Source organism: Hippoglossus stenolepis, chromosome 13 (genome assembly GCF_022539355.2).
Source record: "Hippoglossus stenolepis isolate QCI-W04-F060 chromosome 13, HSTE1.2, whole genome shotgun sequence".
In the NCBI taxonomy this organism is placed as follows: domain Eukaryota; kingdom Metazoa; phylum Chordata; class Actinopteri; order Pleuronectiformes; family Pleuronectidae; genus Hippoglossus; species Hippoglossus stenolepis.
The window spans coordinates 19,459,893-19,482,222 of NC_061495.1; the positions used below are offsets into that span (position 1 = coordinate 19,459,893).

General features: G+C 41.6%; 1 protein-coding gene across 1 annotated transcript in view; it reads right to left on the reverse strand.

Annotated features, from left to right (window-relative positions):
* Positions 1–20,694, reverse strand: part of klf7b (Kruppel-like factor 7b) — a 66,694-nt gene extending 46,000 nt beyond the window's left edge. Inside the window, exon 1 of the mRNA XM_035174835.2 lies at positions 20,272–20,694. Coding sequence (XP_035030726.1) covers positions 20,272–20,373 — 102 coding nt within the window. The 5' untranslated portion in view covers positions 20,374–20,694. The remainder of the gene's footprint in view (positions 1–20,271) is intronic.
* Positions 20,695–22,330: the final 1,636 nt, after the last annotated feature.

Below are 22,330 nucleotides of genomic sequence, written 5' to 3' on the forward strand. Positions count from 1 at the left end.
TTTATGCTACTGGAGGCAGTCTTAGAGATGGAGCCAGAGTTTGTTGGATGGAATGGAGTGGAAATGAACCAATGAACGACAAATATCCCATGGTCTGATCTGTTACTATGAAAGGCGTGTATATCATGACTATCTTCAAATAAAATATGTTGCTTTAATTACAGTTGAGTCTTGAGTTAAAGCATCACAAGCACACAAATGATAGAAAATAGTCAATAAAACATGAAGGAGAATATAATGAAAGTCTCAGAAACTGCTTCAACTTTGTCACTAAATTCAGTTTATCAATGTCATGTCAAAAACTCTTTACTGTTTTTTGAAAGGATTGTTAATTCAAAAGCAAATTATTTGTCTTTTATGTTTTGTTCTTACTTTCTTGAGTATGACTCGCATACGATCATTTTTTGCCTCTGGTACAATACATCAACATTTCCCATCTGGCAACGCTGCACAGAAAACAGAGGGGCCTCTTACTAACATTATTAACTAAACTTATACAACAGGATATATAAAAGACATAAAGGCTGTCTGTGCTATAAACAAATTTACACGTAGGCATTCAGCTGAGGTATATAAAGCCAGCAGAATACAATGACTTTCAAGTGACCTTCCAAAGGTAAGTAATGCTGATGCTATTTCCAAAGTTTACTTTTCATTCTTCAAATTCAACATAACTCACCACACACTTACACAAAGGGTTTTCCATCAGTAAATAAAGTGAATAAAGCAGAAACACATTATTAATCCTTGTTTTCCAGTTGTGGCTCTGAATTCTAATTGTCCTCTACACACTGGCAGAGAGCTCATTAGCTCACCCAGCAGTTATTTGGTGAACTGACGCTCATCGGCCATTTCTCATTCTGGTTAAATGAGGTTATTGTTGTTGACGATCGTTTAGTTTAAATGGTTTCAACCCTGAAAAACAAGTCTGATTTTATCACCCACACATCGGTCTGAGCGCAAACAGACACCACAAGCTGTTAAATGATGCTCTGCACAATGATAGTGTATATGTCAGCACTGATGTGTGTGTATGGCATGCATGTGTGTGTGTGTGTGTGTGTGTGCAAGGACAGACTGTGTACTACAGCACACATGCTGACTTTTGCCCCCTGATGCATTCTTGGCATATTGCTGACAGCTTGCAGTCTGAAGAATACATTCATTAAATAACTGTAATGTGTGTGTGTGTGTGTGTGTGTGTGTGTGTGTGTGTGTGTGTGTGTGTGTGTGTGTGTGTGTGTGTGTGTGTGTGTGTGTGTCAGTAGTTGGCTGGTTGAGTGTGTACCAACAACTCCTCATTGCTCACAGGAGTCAGTCGGTCCATGTGCACAGGTCATGGAACAAAAATCTGACCAACTTTTGTGATCATAGATTATATGGAGAACAGATGGAGGTGATTAAATTTAATAAAGATGGCAGATGCATACATTTAAATGACAAAAACACATCTGTTTACCTTTAACCACAGATTTAACCATACGGTTAGAATTATGAATGTTGCCGTTGGGATGATTTAAACAATTAATGTGGAAGCGAGACTGATCTCTTGTGCCATGAATGTTTGTGTGTGGCTGCTTTGTACACTGCCAAAATTAACAACAATAAAAAATAAAGCATCAGTACAGATAACAGATGATATCTTTAATTGATCTTTAACATCTAAGAGCAAACGTCACATCAAGTAATTTAACACTTTCTGATTTACAGTGACTGAAATACTCAACAAAACTGAATCTGTGAACACAATGTGCGTTCATCCTGCCCAAGCATCACTGTTGAGTTAACAATTAACACAACTTCTTTCTTTGTGTTTCAGATATAATCACAGCAACGACAAATTTTTTGGTGATGCGTCCTTTCACTCGTCTTATGCGTTCTCCTTTCTGTGCACTTCTTCTCTTTCCTGTCTTTGTTTGTCCTTCTCTCGCTGCATCTTGTCCATTTCCTTATTTTAATTTAATAATACTCTGAATTTATTACTCTGAAAAGTTTTTAATCCGCCATCTACAATCTTGAGGAGAATTCGATTTGGGCTGTTTGCCAGAGGTGGGTGAATCGAGTCATATAACTTAATTCAAATCAGACTTCCTTGACTGACACTGACTCAACTTCAACGACTTGAGCGGACGTCACTTTTTCGTTAAATATCTACATCTTCCTTGCTTTTGAGATGAGCTGTGTTTTGTTTCTGAAACATGATAAAGTGAATTCTTGGGTGCCGCATTGGGCACAAACATGACAACCAATGAGGATACAGCCGACCAGCGGTGGCCAACACAGGAGGCAGCTATCATGGAGGGGGCGGCGAGAACAATAACATTTGGTTGAAGGATTGTATTGTTCATGACTTTGAGAAGAAGAGGACAGCGGCATGTAAGAAAAAGTCAAAGTCATTTCCTGCTTGTGCATATTTCATTGACTCAAGTTCTGTGCTGCAGTGAAAGTTGAACCTGGTCCAACTCTCCCCTCTTCTCCTGGAGCTCTGTGTTTTAGGGCTGCTGCTGTGCCAATGCAGTGAGAGGCTGCATTTTAATTTTGTATTTCTCTTTTTTTGGACTCAGGGCTATTGTCCGTCTGGATGCAGCCTACACTTAGTGCCAGAATCTGTACATTCAGTCCCACAACCATACAAATTGTGACTGCACTTGGACTCTCTGCTGTAGCCATGTAAATGGGACAAGTATGACTGTAGAAATCAGCCCAAGTACAAACAGACAATATCAAAGTTAAAACTGTTTTGCAGAGTGTGAATATTTGGTTTTTAAAAGTAAAATAGCTCCAAAAATAAAGTTGAATGCAGATATATAAAAGGCGTGGATGCACTTTCCACTTTCTTCGACTGGTGCCATCAAAGACTCTCCACATGGTTCCTGTCTCTCTGTTCTGTCAGTTAACAAACATGAAGGATAAAGTGCTAAAAAAAGACGCGACAAAAAGAGACAGAAACAAAAAAAAAGACACATCAAACACTGTGAGTCGCCAAGAAACACAGAGAGAACCAAATGGACAGGTTTTCACTTCAGTCCTCGAGGAGCGTTGCAGACAACACATGTGTCTGTGTGAATTTGTGGTGCGTGTGTTTGTGTGTAATCTAATCAGGATATGGAGATTACCATTAAATAGTCAGGCAGGGATTACACTTTCACCAAGCTGATTCAAAGGCCACACTTATAAACGGGGTTAACAGCTTGATGTAAGAAGCCGGATTGTGTGCATTTGGGTGTGTGTGTGTGTGTGTGTGTGTGTATGTGTGTGTGTGTGTGTGTGTGCCCCGAGTGCAAAACTAATCTTCATTGCTCGGAGCGATGAGAGGGCCAAAGAAAAGCAGCCAGCACTGAGAACAACACTGAGACAAAGACGTGACGAGAGACGGGAGAAGAAAGAGAAGTGGCAGAAAACAAAAGACACACACACACACACACACACACACACACACACACACACACACACACACACAGAGTCAGAAAATGATAGAGTTAGATGCACTCAGGCAGCAATGATAGTGTTGAAGTAGAGGATTGTCACCTATGTGAGGTCATATTGACTCTGTGTGTGCATGTGTGTGTCACTGCTCTGTGTCCTGGGTGTCGTCTCTGTCACGACAAATAACATCAGAACTTGAAGCTCACAGCAGAAAATGTTTTTTTCATGGAGTAAAAAGCTGCTGTAAACCGTCTCTCCACAGCACGAAGGCCCATTAAGAACTGTTACTCTTCAGATCATGGTTGTGCTCCATAGAGTCGCTTGATGGTCACATGTTTTAGTAAAAAAGCAGGTGAACGTCCTATAGTTCAGTGGGTTTCACAATCAATGGTTTGCACTAAGACACAAGTCCGGATTTTAGCAAACCCGACCATGCACCACAACCCCTGCACTGTCCTCATTCATCGACCTGTGCAAACTGCTGTGTTGTCATCTTTGTGGGAGCTGCACTCCAACACTGTAGTTTGTACAATGTACAAACCACCTGTCACCTTTTGAGAAGAAAAATATACAAACGTGTTTATAAGCTGGAAACAATGAATATTGTCCCACAGCTCGCCCTGATGGTCACCACCATAGACTGTATAATATCTGTATTGAGGTCCTGACGATACACCGGCTCGACCAATCGCAGGTCTCAGACTCAGATGTCAGTCACAATGTTTCAACAAGTTTTAAAAGCATCAAATAACTAATGAAACGTACTAAACACTTAAACATCAGAGTGTGGATAACCGACCCGAGCCCATTGCGACCCAGGCCGGGTTCAGAGATTTTGAAATGCTATTCCAGTTCATTTCGGTTATGTTGGCTGGGTTTTCTGGGAAAACAAGCAATGGCCGTGGGTGTCAGGGATGGTAACACTAACTTCGTACAGCTAATCAAAATAGTCAAAATACAGAATCTCTGTCGGATTGAGGTCAGGCTCAGTTTTCTCTTAAGTTCAGACAGAAATATTTAGATTGAATCACACTCTATTGGACTTACATAATAGGTTTGATAAGAACAATGAAAAGAACCATCTCCTAAGAAAAACCTATTTGACGTGTACTTTGACTTTCTTTTTTTGGTTCATATCCCATCTGCTAACATGGAGGAGGCGGACCCATACTGCCGTCAGCCACCAGGGAGACACTTTTGAGGAGCTGTCATGTCGTCCATCTTTATATACAGTCTAAATATACCACAGCCAATCATCAGCAAGAGCCCCAGTCTCTATATACTAAAATTCTTTACAACAGCACAAAAAGACATGTCTTGGCCATAACTCCCATGATGCTCTCGGCTGTTGTTTCTTCCAAAACGACTTTGTCGAGCTACAGCGGCGAGTGCACCGAGGATCTGCTGATGTGTATCAGAGGCCGAGTCAACAGCAGTGTTGACCAGCTGATGATGTTGTTTGGTGAGAAGCTGAGAGAGAAGCTGTAAATCAACACTCGAGCCACGGAGAAGAAATGAACACAAAATCTTATCGTGAACCACCCAGCTGCTTTCAGTACAGTTTATCATTTCAAGGCAAACAAGAGAAATAGAGAGACATCACCGAGACATTTCCGCAGGCAGAGAAATATAACGCCAAAAGCAATCACCTCTTCCTATTTCTGTCTGAGCAAATGTTTCCATTTTATACATTAAACGCTCTTATTTTCAATCAGCAAAGCACATCTGTGCACACATGTGTCTTGACTCAGACCAGGGCTTCATTGCACAACATCCCCTGGCAGACACATGCTGCTGCTGCACGGAAGAAAAACTCGTCCAACTCACTTTTTACATCGTTGTATGTTGATGAAAATGCAAATGTAACGGGATGATAATTATTTTGTCAGCTCTCTCTGTTTCACTGCTATGACTGAAAATGAGTTAGTCTAACGATTAATCTTTTTAGGAAATGTTTATTTTTGAAAAATTCAGCTGGTCAATGAGTATTATTGTGGCACCACAGACTGTATTTAAAGATGGACGGCTCTCGATCTACCCCTGGTGGCTGGCTGCAGTGAAGGTTATAAATTCTGCCTCCTCCATGTCAGTAGATGGGACATGGACCAAATTAAAAAGAGCATATTTTTTTCTTAGAGATGGTTTCTGTCATTTTAGGTTCTTCTTTTCACACCGAAAGTCCAAGTTTTAATTTCTCTGATAAAACTGGTTTCAATTAGTTATGTGAAAAATGGGGTGAAGTGTCATGATTGACACCTGAGTCTTACTCGTGATTGGTCCAGCGCTTGTATCGGTGGTACCTCTGTGTCAAGGCTCAATCCCCTGATCGCAACTGCACAGATTCTAGCTCCATATATGCACAATGGCAGTGATTGTATCTGGGAGGATTGTCTTCATTTCTAATTAATAGGAGCATTGTCCATCTTCAGTCTATGGCTTGTACCAACATGATCTACTGAAGAAAATTGAAGAAATGTCTGAATTTTAATTTTCCGTGTTCCGTGTTAACAATATGACATTTTACCCTTCAACCTCATACAGGGGGTGTCTCTGTTAGGTCAGTGAATAGAGCCTCACATTAAGGTCCCTGTATTAACCCTAACCCTAACCCAAAATAATAAATGTACATAAAGTAATTTAAAGTCTTAATGCTCGGATGGTAAAGACAGTTTTATGCATTAATAGACTCAGACTCTACTGTCAAAAATCACTGCTGAAGACCAGAACAATCCAATTAAGGTGGGAAACACACGCACACGCACACACACGCACACACACACACGCACACACACTGCTTGAGGTGCAACACTGATCATAAATAAATGCACAAGTGAAGTCATCACTTATACACACACACAGTCCTATCGGCCTTTGTTTCACACAGTCACGCATGCTCACACTACACCATGACCTCATCCCTCACTTCAGCCCTCTTCCACCCCATCACACACACATGTGCACACACACACACACACCCACACAGAAAGGGTCAATCCATTAAGATGGGACAGCAGCTGATCCCTTCCTTTATGTTCCACTCGTTTAAATTCATTCACTTCATTATCTGTAATGAGAATTTATCAAAGAGAGCCAAATCACATCAGGCTGATAAATTGACTTATTATGTTCTGCACAGTAACATGTGATCATCAATACAATGTAAAACCATTTCAGAAAGTGTGTGTGTGTGTGTGTGATTCTTATTGTATTGTTTAGCTTCACAAAGCAGCGCCCATAAGAGAAAATAAAATCATAGAATAAATGCATCACCGAGCTCTCAAACCCAAACATCTTTATGGCACTGAATAATTTAAAACATGTCACATGCTATGACTGTAAGAGGGTCACGGCTGCAGTCTATGACCTGAAGTCTGGAGTAAACAGAACCATTTTATCTCAGTATTTATCCAAAAATTCACAAATTAACCAAATTCATTTTGTTTTGCAAACACGACCTACCATGCCGAGACTCATGTAGCTGTGTGTCCCTGTTGCACCAACAGATACGTCAAAACTCCTTGTAAGTCACTGAATCCTCATCATCTTAGCTACACATTTGCCAGCTCTTTTTATTACCATACAGTAACTGAATAGAACCCTATTAAAATCCAAAATCCAGATCCAGATTCAAATCAAGTTCTATTCTATTTCAATCCAAACCTGTTCAGAGATATTAGCGACAGATGCCTGGTCTTCACAACATTTCTCACAAGATTAAATAAGGTGAAAAAAAACAATTGAATCTGCTAAAGAAGTTAATGAGTTCTCCCTTGGCCCAAACCCCACCTTTCCAGCGAGTCTGAATAAATTTGGTTCAGTAGTTTTTGTGTAATTCTTAAAAGGGAAAAATATGAAGAAATGATGTCCCTTATTACTTCTCTTGAAAACAACTGTCTCCAAAATATCACACAGGTGTTGAACTGCTTTGAAATCTGGTGACCGTGAAGACCAAAGCACATGATCCACATATTTTTCCACACTCCTCATTAAATCCATCAACTGAAACCTTCTGGCCTGTTTTAAAAAAGAACAAACCTGCACCCGGTTTAGTTTTAGGTTTTACTTCCCATGTGTCATTACTCATCTGTATGTTGTTAAATTAACAAAAATGAAATGGTAAATAAGCCCAGGAAGGGCCATCTCCTGCAGCACATTTCAAGGCTCTTGTTCAAATATCTTGCCATAAAAAACACTAAACGAAACTTTAACAGAAACTTATCAGGACAAAATGAATAATATATAACATAATCAAATTAATGGCAAATAATGAAAATGTTACAATTACTGAAGGTTTATGTTCAGCTAAGAGTTTATATGATAGCCGAGGGATTTACTCTAGACAGTGGAGAGCCCTTAAAAGGACAAGATCGTGTGTGTGTGTGTGTGCATGACTCCAGGGAGCTTCCACTGTCATCACACCTTTTCTGTTTTACACCAGGGTCTCTCCCTCTCTCTCTCTCCTTCACCTCCAGAGATCTTATTTTGCTGGAAAGCAAAACAGGTGGACGCATGACTCATACATGTCTCCCTCTGTGTGTGTGTGTGTGTGTGTGTGTGTGTGTGTGTGTGTGTGTGTGTGTGTGTGTGTGTGTGTGTCGTGCGTGCGTGTGTGCATGTAGCCAGATAAAGCCGTCTCCGCATTAGAAAGTTGTCTTGGGGGTAAAAGAGAAACACCCTCCGCTTTCTCCATTTTGCTGTGTCCTGCAGTTCACCCTTAAATAATTCAGACGTCTCCCCCTCTTCCACACACACACACACACACACACACACACACACACACACACACACACACACACACACACACACACACACACACACACACACACACACACACACACACACACACACACACACACACACACACACACGCAGTGTCTGCAATTGGCATCAAAGTGGAGTTTTCTTTTCATCCAACTGGAAACTGAGGTCATGTCCATACTAATGTGTATAAATCTGAAAGAGCATCTCTTTGTCTTTGCTTTGGGCTACAGCCACAGAGTCCACAGTGGGCACACTGGTCTCCAGTGGATTTAGAGAACAAGCCACATCGCAAAAAAACGCAGGCAAGCAACTACTGTTATTATTTAAATTGTGTCTATAATATGGAAAAAATAGAAACAGCAACAAAAAAATAGCAATAAAAACAACAATATGATAATACCTTTCAATCGCCCCCTGGTGGGTGGCCGCAGTATATGTCATAAACAATGCTTTCTCCACATTAGCAGATGGGACATGGACCAAACTAAATTGTGAAAATACGTGTGAAATAAATGTTTCTGTCATTTTAGGTTGTTCTTATCACATTGATGTTTGTTCAAGTTATGAATAAGTGTTAACTTTTCCAGTAAGTTTGGTTTTAATTACATATTTGATGCTATCAAAATGTGGTGAAATAACACAGCGGAGACTGAATCGCGATTGGTCGAGCACATGTATTGGATGGACCTAGACACTGTGGCTTGACACCATGAGCGCTAGCGTGCAGACTCAGACGCCAAATGATGTCATCGCAGCACGATGGCAGTGTTTGTTTGTTTTGAGCAAAATTTCTAGATTGTTGCAGAACGTGTGGATGCGTCGTCCGTCTTTATATCGTTAACGCCTGCTTGTGAAACAAAGGAAGCAGCAGAGAATTCTAAACAGCAAGTTAAAACCTCAGATCTTATAATACAGATGGTCTCTAATGAGTAATCATTGCAAACTAAAAAAAACAGGTTGAACTAGTTCTTCAGTGGTTTCTCTTTATCTTTAGAGAATGATAGAGCTCTGTTTGACATGTAAACATTTTCAAAACCTTATTTGCATTAGTATAAACACACCTTCCTCTCATTCCATATTCCTCAGATACACACTCACACCCCAACCCCCCCCCCCGCACACACACAAACACTGCAGCACTTGTCTATTCCTCAGGTGTTCCCGGCAACATTGTGGATTAAAATAGCTGACGACCCACATATCCCAGTATAGCAGGCATCATGGCTCTGCTGGGCCAGACAACACAACCATTTGTTCATATGCAGCAGCACAACCGGCCTGATTAAGAAACACTATACATAAAATACAAGTGTGACAAATGTTGGAAACGGTGACCAAATAATCCCAAACTCAAACATTCATGATGAATATGTTTACACAAAGTATTGTCTCCATAGATATCTGGTGTTTGGACAGGAGGGAATAGAAAAGGCGTGAAGGCTTAAAGAAGAGACATCTGGAAGTGGAAGAGAGTAGTTCTTCTTTTTTAATAACACTACAAGGTGTGTTTCAGTTCCAAACGTTAGTCTGATCCCAACCACTGAGTCCGATCACTCAAAGCTGCAGTAGGAAGGATGTTCGCTGTAATGACAAAATGTGGGTTCAGTTAGTGACTCAGAGGTTTTAACTTTGCTGACCCTGCAGCTGTTTGCATGTGTGTGTGATCAGGTGGATCAAGCCAATGAGAGCTGGCATAAACATGAAAGTAGGGATGACATCACCACTGAATTTAAGACTGCCAAACACCGGCTATTAAATACGAAGAAGTTTGAACTTGCGTACACAAAGTTTGCTTTTGCACTAAACGTGAGCGTAGTCCCACTCTGAGCTCACGACAGGGAGAACAAATGTATTTCCAACATTTCAAACACGTACTATTGGCATGTCAAAGAAAAGAGATGTGAAAGCACGAGGTTGATGCGATCTCCAGATCTCGCATACCTCAGTGTCTGGGTTCGTTTCTCACAGTTTCCAAAGTTCAATGCCATCAATAAGCGTATTACTCTCTGACACCGAATCATCATTTGGTTGGATCTGTTGACTCTCAATTCTCCGTCCTCGTCTCTCTACCTCGCTCTCGCTCTCTCTGAGACAAAGAAGTGCGTCGGCAGACTCATGAGAAAAAACAGGACAAATTCCCAAGGTCATCCTCCTCCACTGCATCTGACCCATTTACAGTGTCCCAGTCTGCGCACACACACACACACAGACACACACACACACACACACACACACACACACACACACACACACACACACACACACACACACACACACACACACACACACACACACACACACACACCAATCATGCATACATAAATGCGTACAAGAACACTGGCTCACTCCATCATCACTGTAACTCTCTCTCTCTCTGTCTCTTGTTACGTCTCGACAAAGGCATCAGACTCACCTAAACTCACACTGAGTATATTATTCTGCCCAAATGCTCTGAAACAAAGTGACATATATAATGAAACTGAGGAGAAAGTTTAATACGGACACACTTTGACTGAGTGTGGCAATAATTCACCTTTATCTTTTATCAGGGGCGTTGAAGTCCAACCTGTGGGCCGTAGACGAACAGCTGTCTGCTCTGATCCCTGAGGAGTTTCCTCTGCTGAGGAGTATAACAAGATGTTTTTTGGCATTGCCTTTGACAGGATAAAGGTTTCCTACCCCCATGTAACATCAATGTTCAAGGGACTCACTGATGAATTTTCTAGGATTTTTCTTCTAAAGTATTGATTCTATTCAAGTTAAAAGTTGTTGGCTGAAACCTGTGAAAGTTTTGTCTGATATAAAGCATAACAATGGACCACTGTTGTTGAATTGAAACTCAATGTAAGTTCTTTATATGAAATGTTACATACATTTCCCCTGATTGTCTACCTACCATAGACATAGATATTGGGGGAAAGAAATAGTACTATATGTTTAAATGTTTAAATGTGGTCTTTTGTTCTGTTCATCATTTGCAGAGATGACTGGTTGTGACTATTTGTCAACTGAATAGGTCTACTTTGATGAGAGTCAAATAAACTACATCCAAACTATAAACCACACGGTAGGGAGATGGTGCCATTTAAGTGGGTTTGTGTTAACATCTTTACAAGAGTCAACAGAAATGGCCCATGACTGTCGTATATAACTACATAAGTGGAAATCTTTGACTCGACTTTAGGGTTCATGAGATAAGACAAAATAGTCTGGCATTTATGAAAATATTGCTTTAATTGTCCCCCCTTCCTTGCATGAAATGAAAAGCAGAAAATACAAATTAATTCTCCATCTTTTAAAAAGATGAACTGCAGGCATATGCTGGGTTCTTAATTTCCCCAGTTGAAAACCTGGTTTCAAGCTGCTCAGCTCTGTTTCTTCCACCACACTCATCAAACACTGTTTCATTTCTAACAAACCAGAAATCGAGACGTGTTTTCATCTTTTTGTCGGCTGTCAGGTGATGTGTGGTTAATGAGACAGCCGTAGGACGGGGTGGAGACTTATTGAGATTAAAAGTAGGAGAAATGTGTATTTGTGCAGCTGCCTGACTTTCTTTGAACGGACCAAAGAGCAAAACTATATGAGGTCTAACTTTAAACATAGTCGACTCCATCAGTGTGAAACCAGCAGTGAAAAGTGTGCATGTTATATCCTGAGTGGTGTACGGCCAAATGTAGGCCTTGGCAAGCTACACGCACATGCACACGCACACACACACACACACGCGCGCACACACACACACACACACACACACACACACACACACACACACACACACACACACACACACACACACCCACTTCCTCTGCCACTGTCAACATCCTCTGCACACCAAGAATGATGTCATAACCAAAACACACACACAAACAGTTCATGTGAGCAGCTCAGCGGAGGAGCTTTGAACAGAGACAGGAAGTGGGTGTGTTTTTCTTTTATAAATAAGGTTTGCAAAGTAAAATATGAATCAATGTGACAGCTGTTTTTGTCATAACAGCAAAGAGCAGCGGTAACTCTTCTGGTGCATCTTCTCTTATTTATTTCATTTCCATTAATTATCTCTGCCTCCTCTGGACAAACACGCCAGGATTTTGTCAGCTTTGATTATTCCTTCTTTTTGGGCGGGATTTCTGACAGTTTTCCACTCTGGCATAAAAAAAAAAAAAAGAGCAGAAGAAGAAAGAAAAGAAGAGGAAGCGGCTCCTACAATGTCATTGTTTACTTGAAAAATATGTTTCCATCAGCTTTTATTGCTTCTTTTCTTTGCTGACACATCAACCTCACCTCAGACCACAGGAACAAACTATTTATTTAGGATTTTTAGGAAATGTGCAACATTTTGAAATGTGCAAAATCAAAAGGCTGTTGTGGGGAGAGTGGGGGTTGAAAAGGGAGGGAGGAGGGAGAGAAGAAACGAAAATCGGGCAGAGTGCTGGGTGAGGAGAATGGGAGGGCTGGACGTACGCCAGGTCACAGGGCTTTATCCCTGAGCCAATCGGTCTGCAAACACTGGCTCAGCAGGACACACACACAAACACAACTGTGTCGTGTTGTGCATGTGTGTGTGTGTGTGTGTGTGTGTGTGTGTGTGTGGTGTGTGTGTAATAACAGCCTGTACAACTAATATTCATTCATTCAAACACACTTTACCTTTCTCTAATCCTTCAAATTATGATTATGGTTTGTTGCTGTGAATCATTTAGTCTCTCTTTGTTTCCTGACACACACACACACACACACACACACACACACACACACACACACACACACACACATATATATATATATATACTATGGAGTTCCTCCATATTTTCTCTGGAGGAGGTGCATGTGTGAATGCAAATGTTCGAGTGAAAGGCTCTGGATTATCTGAGGAATTTCTCCGTCTGGCCTCCTACTATAAAGTCCACATAAAAACCGCAGAGTTGGATGGGGGATTCCCGGCTGGATTCCCCTTTAGTGAATGACACTTCAAACACGCGACAGATGCAAAAATGAAACAAACAAAAAGAAAACAAATATCTCTCTATGAAAAGGCGGGGCCACACACTTGAAGACACCGACAAAGATGCCAAGAGAGTTTGTAGTGATAAGATCGGCCGACTGTGTAGATGGGCTGTAAACAAATTCTGGAGTTATCTCTGCAGCGGAGTTAATACGCCACTTCCTGCCTCTGTCTGCTGCACTTGGCTGCTCCGCCCCTCATCTGAATAATGTGGAGGATTTGTTACTGTTGTGAACACGTCTGTGCAGAAAACCTCCCGCCGCATTGGGCAGGGGTGAAAGGAAAAGTGTCCGGACCCAATTCTCCGGACTTCATCCACAGGTCATGTCTGAAAGCGGCTTAAGACGGCTCTGAAATTGTGGGAAGCTTTTCGTGGCGTTATTTAAGATCAGTTTGCCTCTGCTTTCCCTCTCTGCTAAAGTTAATGTGACTTCGACTTCGGACACATGAAACTAATCAGTAAAAGCCATCAAGTTCATTTCCTCACATGTATTTTTTTTATATATATGCAAAACATGATGTAGATTGTGTTTCCCATACAACAATGATGATCAGAGTGTACGTGAAGCGTGAAGAGATCACTGGGTAAATCTCCTTGTAAACTGTAGTAATCGCGCTGCGTGGTGAATCGTGCTGGAGAGTTGCCCTCTATAGAAAACCACTCGTCTTGAAAGATCAGGGCTATGGCTTCCACAGAATAAGCTCTCTCTCCATCACGAGTGCAGTTCATTTGTTCTGCTTTCCTGCCGTGGCAGTCTGACTGCTCACTTTCTTATCTAATCTCTGCCGCCGTACACTGAACGCCTTATTCACTTACTGAATTATGGGCTCTCGGGCGTGTGTGCGTTTGACTCGAGTGATTTCAAATAATGAGGAAAAGACAATAACTGTGTGTGTGTGTTTGGGAGCACGATAAAAAAGAAAATGAATGAGTGCAGTGATTACAGTGGCTCATATTAAGGAGAATATTGGCAGAAGCTTCCACACTGTAAGAAGTGAAGCAACGTGTTTGGGATAAAAGTTTTTTTTAGAGATATGACTTTTTTTTTACTGCTTCAAATACATCTTCATCTAATTTGTATTTGTCACAAGACAGTGAATGAGTAGCAAATGCAATTATGTCTACAATTTAGAAAACTATCTGGGCCAGGTATGGTTTGAAAGACTTAGCCTCTGAGGGAATAGGGATGCTGTGTTTGCGGTTTTTGGTTTCTTGAAACATAAAGTCTTTAGGTTTTATTTTTACTTTGGTTAGATAATTGATTTTTATGATTAAACTCTATTCAGCATCTTCCAGCCCTGTTTCCCCTTAAAGTTTCATTTGATGCATTTAGAGAATATGAGGTATTCAGTTTGATGTGTTATGTCTTTAAAAGGTGGCCTATGTTTTCTGAAACTTGAATAACTTATTACATAATCAACGGCTACATCTCTGCTTCTCTTCATCTCTCTCTCTTCCTGCCGCTCTGTCACTTCTCTGTTGTCTCTTTCCTCCTTTTCTCTTCGTTCCTTTGTTTTCCTCTTTTTTTTCGAACTGCTGTGACTACGAGGAAGCAGCTGTGCTCCACAGACAATTACATAACACAGTGTGTGTGTGTGTGTGTGTGTGTGTGTGTGTGTGTGTGGGGGGGGGGGATACAGGACGGATGGCAGCACAGACAAAAGGAGGATGGAGTGATAAAAGAATGGGGAAAAAAGAAGCTCATCCCTTTCCTGACTAACTTTCATGTGCATTTGTTTATCTGGACTCATTTCTTGTGTCGGCTGGTGTTTTTCGTTCGCTCTCATCCTTTCCTCCGCTTGTCCCCTCGCCGCCGCCCCACTGCCATCCTACACACAGAGTTACTGGGCTGTGAAATGTGAAAAACCGCAGCATGCATAGCAATTTATTATCTTGTCAAACTTCCCTGGGCCAGCGTCATGCCACGGGTGGAGAGAGAGAGGGAGAAAACAGAGGGACAGAGAAAGAGAGAGAGATGTTTGAAAACCAGTCTATCCAATGGTCTGTGCAGAGGGTTAACAGGTTAGCAGAGAGAGGGCCGGGAGAGTGATGGTTATGATCAGTATCTTGTTTCATATATTGAGTGGGAGTGGGTCTTGTGAATAAAGGTGTGATAGGCAATAAAGTAAAAGTTTCTCGGGTTCTTCATCTACGAGAACTGACAGGATAATTTTTCAAGTGAGAATAAACTTCTGGTGCATAAAACAACGCTTGAGATAATTGTCTTACGACTGCAGTTCTAAACCTGCCTGTTTGGAATGAGCCGTTTGTTTGGCCTGTGGTGATGCTGGTTGCAGTTTTCTTTCTGAAACTGTAAAAGTGATCTGCAGTAATTGAGCTGCAGCAAGCAAAGACCTGCTGCGGCTCCCAGTCCACAGAACCCTGAAGCTGCACCACCGCTGCTTCACAAAGAGCTGCTCACAAAGAGATGCTCACCTGTTTATTCAAAGTTCGGCGAAGCTCGATACGCAGAACCTCTAACTGGAGAATCAGTTGTCATTGCCATTGTCTTGAACGTGTCCATTGACGTGAATATGCTGTTATTGTGAGCAACATCACTTGCACTGATGAGTCCCACTAGCTGTCGAAAAAAGCCTTATCTCAAAACTTACTAAATCTGCGCTTTTGTCCAGATCCACCCCACAATTGTATGGGTTCTTTCTTGTCCCATGTTCCTTCTTTCCATCACGTTTTATTCAGTAGTTTTTGTATAATCCTGCTTACAAACAAAAAAAGCAACAAAAAAAACAAAACAAATAGGGGTGAAAACCAAACCTAGTTGGGGAAGTGAACAATGTTTGTAAGTCAAATGTATAGATTGAGTTACAGATGCTTCGATTTAGACACGGTGTGTGAATGTTAGAGATGGTAAAAACAGATTCTTGAAATGTTGCTGCTTGTTGGGTTTGACAGAAAACAGACAGAAAGCTCAGCTTCTGCAGGAGAGAGAGAACCCAACAGCAGTTAACTGGATGATTTTCTGTGGAAGAGTGGCTTGTTCAGATTTGTGAGATTCTCCTTAGTGGAAACACTGACGATTGCACAGAAATAGATGGAATGCTTGATTCTTCATTATAGCAACCGAGACGTGCAGGAGATGTAACACTGACAAAGTGCCCTCTTGAGAAAAATGCAGGGCTGGAGGTTGCAGAGCTGGCTGGTCGAGTGGCGAAACAACAGCACAGCAGATAAATCAATCAGTTTGAAAATGACTGCACACACACAGAGAATGTAAATTAAGAGATGAGAAGAGAAAGAGACAGAGAGTTTAACCTCCTCTTCGTTTATCACCTCAATCATCCTCCTGTTTTCACACTCTTTGTTTTTTTCCATCATCGGACTTTGCTTTGAAATAAACGGATTACTTCTAATTGGGAGGTTCCTGGGTTTGCCATTTCATACACACACACACTGCTCGAGCCTATCACATCATTCTAAACCTGCACGGATGCAGCAATTACACGCACAACATGGGCTCCAAATGTCAGAGACAGCAAGACTGATGGACAGGTGAGAGGAAGGAGCGGGGCGGGTGGTTCCACGTGTTTAGCCTCGATGCAAAGTACCTGATAAAAGACGAGGAGAGACCAAAGACCAAGAGCAACTTATTGTGGCGAACGGAGAAGATGAATCTGGTTGTTTGTGTGCATGTGTGTTTTTGTCTCAGAGTATATGTCTGTGTGTGTGTTTCTCTGTCAGTCTGACAGCAAACGGCCAATTACTGTCGAAAGTGGCGGGATGAATCCTGCCAGACCATAGCTTTCCATTAGTGCAGCCAGTGTGTGTGTGTGTGTGTGTGTGTGTGTGTGTGTGTGTGTGTGTGTGTGTGTGTGTGTGTGTGTGTGTGTGTGTGTGTGTGTGTGTGTGTGTGAGGGAGAGATGGAGTGACTGAGGGGATAGAGGGAGACAGAAGGAACAAGAGTGGAAAAAATATGGCTGTGCCTGGTCTTAGTGTGTGTGTGTGTTTGTGTCTCTTCAAGTTCTGATTTTTTTTAACGTAAATTGATGGGAAACTTGCACGAAAGGACAATAATAAAATTTGGCGTCATAGATTTATAAATGCATTTGTTTCATCGCTGTAAATTCAGTTCAGAGACGGGTCCAGGATGTTATTAGCCTAGCCTAGCACAAACAATGGAAGCAGGGGGAAAGTGCTAGCTTCCCCCTACTGATGAAATAAATATGAGTAGCTATGAAATTATCCTTTATAAGTTCCATCAGTTTGAAATTAGACTTGTTTACATGTTGCATCTATGTAGCTAGCTAGCTTTAATTATCTATTAACTTAAAAAGTCGAAGCCCATTGAAAGATAAAGCTAATATATTTGCTCAGACTGCTATGGGGTCAAAATAAATGCACGTTAAGCAGACCGACACACCTCGACTAATCGTGGCTCTGTAAAATGTCAATGCTAGAGTGTTAGCCATCAGTCGCATGTAGCAATGTTACCATTCATTTGTGTTTGTGTCCACATGATGATTATGATAACAATAATTCAAACTCCTTTTAGCTCCACTTTTGTCTCCACCAACCCCTGACACAATATATGTCGCTGGATGTGTCACTCTCTATGAATTGGAGCATGGTGATTGACAGTTAATATTGTCCAATGGGTGCAGGTGGCAGGTGTAGGTGGGCGTGCAGAGTCCTCTTGTTCCAAGTCAGGCTCCACCCCTCCTCCAAATATGGTAACATCTGATTATGAAAAACAAAGATGGCACCGGCCAAAGTACCAAACTCATGGCCTGAAAACAGCATATCACAAACCAGCGGGTGACAACGCGGTGGGTTGACATTCAAGTTGATATAAGACAACCTCTGTGGAACTTAGCTTGTAGCTCCTTCTGCTCTAAGAGCTCATGCAAATCTTGGCTAAACATGTCTCGGACCAGTCTATGTACTGGACATGCAGCAATGGAACTGATATATATCTTCTTATCTAATTCCTGGTAAGATCACAAACAACCACATTTTAAAATGTCCCTTCGAAAAGTCTGGAGTTGCCTCCAATTACTATTCATTTCCACTGGTTGTTGCCAGGGTAACGAACAAATGGGAAGCCTAATACACAACAACTCTCTCGCTGATATGTCATTATAGCCACTCACACAAAACAGGTGCAATCATTCACTTATGTCTTGCGTCACAATGGCATTGCTGTCAAATTCCAAATGATAACTTACAATGTGCTCTCATATCTGTAATATGATAAACTGTTCTCTGAGAGTAAAAGTGTGGAAACACTGAGTGGAACTGATTTATCCTCGTGCAGCTCTACATTCATGTCTCCAGGTACCAATTTAAACAGCTTTTCCAGCCATTCTGTGGAAAATGAGACACCACATCAAAATCTGAAGACCTCTCAATCAATTAGCAATATAATTACAGACCACAAAAATAGGTTAGACTACAGGGGACGAATCTATGTGCTGTCGGGACTAAAAATAGGATGAGACAGTGTGGATTTGTGTCAGTAAGACAGTCAGAGAGGAGAAACGCAGTCTGGGCTTCATTCAAGACCACATGGTCTAACCCCCTCTCTGCATAGGCACAATGGACCGACCCAGCACCATCTGAGGTAGATTTTGTCCCATGCAGGGACTCACTGGGAGACTTTTAATAGCATATTAAGATGATAACACACTGCAACACACACTCATACACCCACACATGAGGCTAAGAAGATGACTTCCAATTAACAGCTGCATTTATCAAGCTCAGTAGGGAAACTGAAGACAAAAATGTTTTTAATCACCTGATTCTTTCTTGTTTAATTCTGCTTCGAAATTGTCTAACATGTCAAAAACTGTTTAAAACCTCCACATGTGACACAGGAAATCACTGTAAACACTGTAGTTCTATTTTTTATATGCCAATAAAATAAGGTTGAACATGTGAAATAAAGGTTAAAACAGTCGGTGGGCTCCTCTGCAGGGTACTGTATGTTCTATAGTGGGTGATGATACATAATTCAGCAGGATTATCTGCAAACAAACAGTGGCAGATATGGATATATTATTTAAGAACAAGTCACTAGCTATTAGGCATGTGCCCATCTTCCATGGCCATGTGTGTGTGTGTGTCTGTCTGTGTGTCGATCAGAGCAGATATAAAGATACCATCAATAACCAGGATCCAAATACTCAAAATTCTCCATCACCAGCTCAGAGTGAAAATCAAAACTCAATCCACTTTCTCCTTCAATCGTGTCTCACTTAGAATCTGAACTGCCAGTTTAGCAAAATGACAGCATGGAGCCTGTACTTCATACGATATAGCAGCATCCAGAGCTTAATGGAAAGTTACAGGATATAGACTGTTTCTAAAAATCCTGCATCCCCCATTAAACTTTCCATTGGGACATGTGCACAAAATAAACATCTTCAAAGGGTAAATAAAAGCTGAATTTAATCCCTATCAGACCAACGTGGAGTCCTGTATCAAAGAATATCATTAAAGAAGAATTATAAGAGAACCAGCCTGGTGGATGTTCTCAGGTCATTGAGGAGATGGTCATCCTGTTTGGGTTCTAGTTAAAAACCAAAATTCATCACGAGGTGGGGATTTCATATGCTCCTGCTTTTACATTAGCGATGAAGGGTTTTATTTACGCCTTAAGTGGCGAGTGTTTGAGTTACATTTAAGAGACTTTTGAGGGAGAGAGGGGAGCGTAAATATAAAGACGGATAAAATGCTTTTACGCATTTTTATCCGTCTTTGCCATTTGTGCGTAATGCTCTCGCGTCTGTTTCCTCCCTCTCCTCACCCTCTCCCTGTGTGAGTGTGTGTGTGTGTGTGTGTGTGTGTGTGTGCGTGTGTGTGTGTTTCCTCCTGTCAGCGGACCTCGCCGTGCTCCATGTGAGCGAAAAAAACAAAAAACGCAACTACACGGGGCTGCCGCGTTGCTGTGCGCTGCGCTCCGGTGCGCGCCACTGATGCAGCCACAGAAACACACACTCCGAAAAACATCAACATCAGAAAAACATCAAACCACCGCATCTCGTGACATTTTCATCCCCAACCCTCCTCCTCTAGTTTCCCCGGAAAACAAGGAGAGAGAAACGCATGAGCGCTGACCTGCTGCCAGTTCTCCTCCAGGGAAGGCATCGCGGAGAAATACCCAGTGTCATGGACGAGTTGGAGTTCCTGGAAAATACTGTAATTCGCCAACACATCCATGCTTGATGCAGGAAAAAGAAAAAAGAAAAGTCAGTAAAAAGAAGTCCCGATTCCAAACGATTAAAAAAAATCTTCCTCTCAAACTTAAAAACAAGAAATGCTGGATCAAAAGCCCAGCCGGTGCAGGAGAGCGCACCTGAGCGCTTCAATTCAAAAACTAAAAAGAAGCAGAGGAAAGAAATAGTTGTTGGGTTTTTTTTGTTATCTCTGTGGTTCCTCTCCTCTCGGCTCGCTCCTCTCCTCAGTGCGCGCTCGGGGGTGCCAGATCTATTTCCGCATTGCCAGTCGGGCTGCCCGGTTGCCAGGTTTGCTTCTCCAGCTGCAGACACAGAGCGCGAGAGAGGGGAGGCAGGCACGGGGGAGGAGCCACCTGCCAATCAATTTCATGCGTGACCTAATAAGGTAAATGGGGTTGATGATGTCACCGGCGTCCAATTAAGGAGGCGGCGTGAGTAGGGGAGTGGGAGGAGCCAGCAGGGATGCGGGGATGGCCATTGGCTGCAGGGAGCTGTCAGTCCGGCCCATAGATGGCAGCAAGGGGTGAGTTATTTTTAGAGGGGTATATAAAAGCTGCAGCATTCCTGCTCCAGTCATTACAGGCTGCACAGGCGGAGAGGAGACAGACCACGAGTGCTGCTGCTGCTGTAAGGGAACAGGGAAAATGGTAAATGTATTTATAAAGCGCTTCATCACCACTCAAAGCACTTTACAGTTCAGTTTACTGCAATTCACACACTCATTCAATCAGTGCATCTACTTTTTCTATGAGGGGCAATTCGGGGGTTCAGGGTCTTGCCCACACTCGGGCATGCAGACGGGGATCGAACCTTCCCCCTCTGCCACAGGCGAGCAGCCGACGTTGGAGTTGACTCGCTGTGTTGTTGTTTTTGTTTTTCTGTCGTGTGACCGCTTCACCGCAGAGACTCCTCCATGTGGTCTCCATGTGGTGACGGAGAGCAGGGAGGCAAAGGAGAGCTCCACACGCCCACCTGTTCAGTTCAGTTCAGTTCAGTTCAGGAGAGTTTATCCACTTTTCTTTTTTATTGCTGAACAGCGAGTAAATTCACATTCACCCCTCAGCAGGTTTTATTACCACAGTTTAAATATACATCCTTCAGACCTGACCCCACACCCACCAAATGTCACTGTGTAAACTAATAAAGTAGCCCGAGTGGAAGAAGGGTTCAGATACTCTTCTTTATCAAAAGTAACCTATAACATGTAAAAGATGTAAAAAAACCCTGTTAAATACTTACATACCACATGTAAAAGATGTAAAAAAGGTTAAAAGTAACATATCACATGAAAAATAAGTAAAATAGGGTTAGGGTTAAGTATTACAATTAAAAGTAATTAAAAAAAATCTACTTCCTTACATATATAAGTAAATTATATTTTTGGGGGTTATTTCTATACAGATTTATCCTGTTTATTTATTTTACCTCTTTTAATCTCTTCACCCCTTTTATTCTACTCTTTTGAATCTATTTTATTGCTTTCTGATTTTAAATAGATTTCTTTTAATTCTGTCTCTTTGTTGTTTTTAACGAGTTCAACACCTTGAATCTACTTCTGTGTATGAAATGTGCTTTATGAATTAAACTGCCGTGATTTTTTTTTTTACCACCGATAATGATGCCAGTTCACCATTTAAAAAAGTGAAATGAACTTTACCACTGAGTACAGTATGAAATAATACGAGATGTTAAACTGGGCGGACTTTGTCAGCACCACTGCCACTTTAATATATGGGAACTTGATAATGGCGATTTGTTTTCTTAAATAATTAATTAATTTGTTTAGCAAGCTGTTAAAAGTTGGAACACAGTACATAAATCTAATAACATGATAATGTGTTAGTTGTGGGGGTGTTACACAACACAGACAAGTGGTAAAAAGAGTGTCAGAAGTCACATTTATTTATACAACACATTTCATACAACAGGTGCAGACTCAA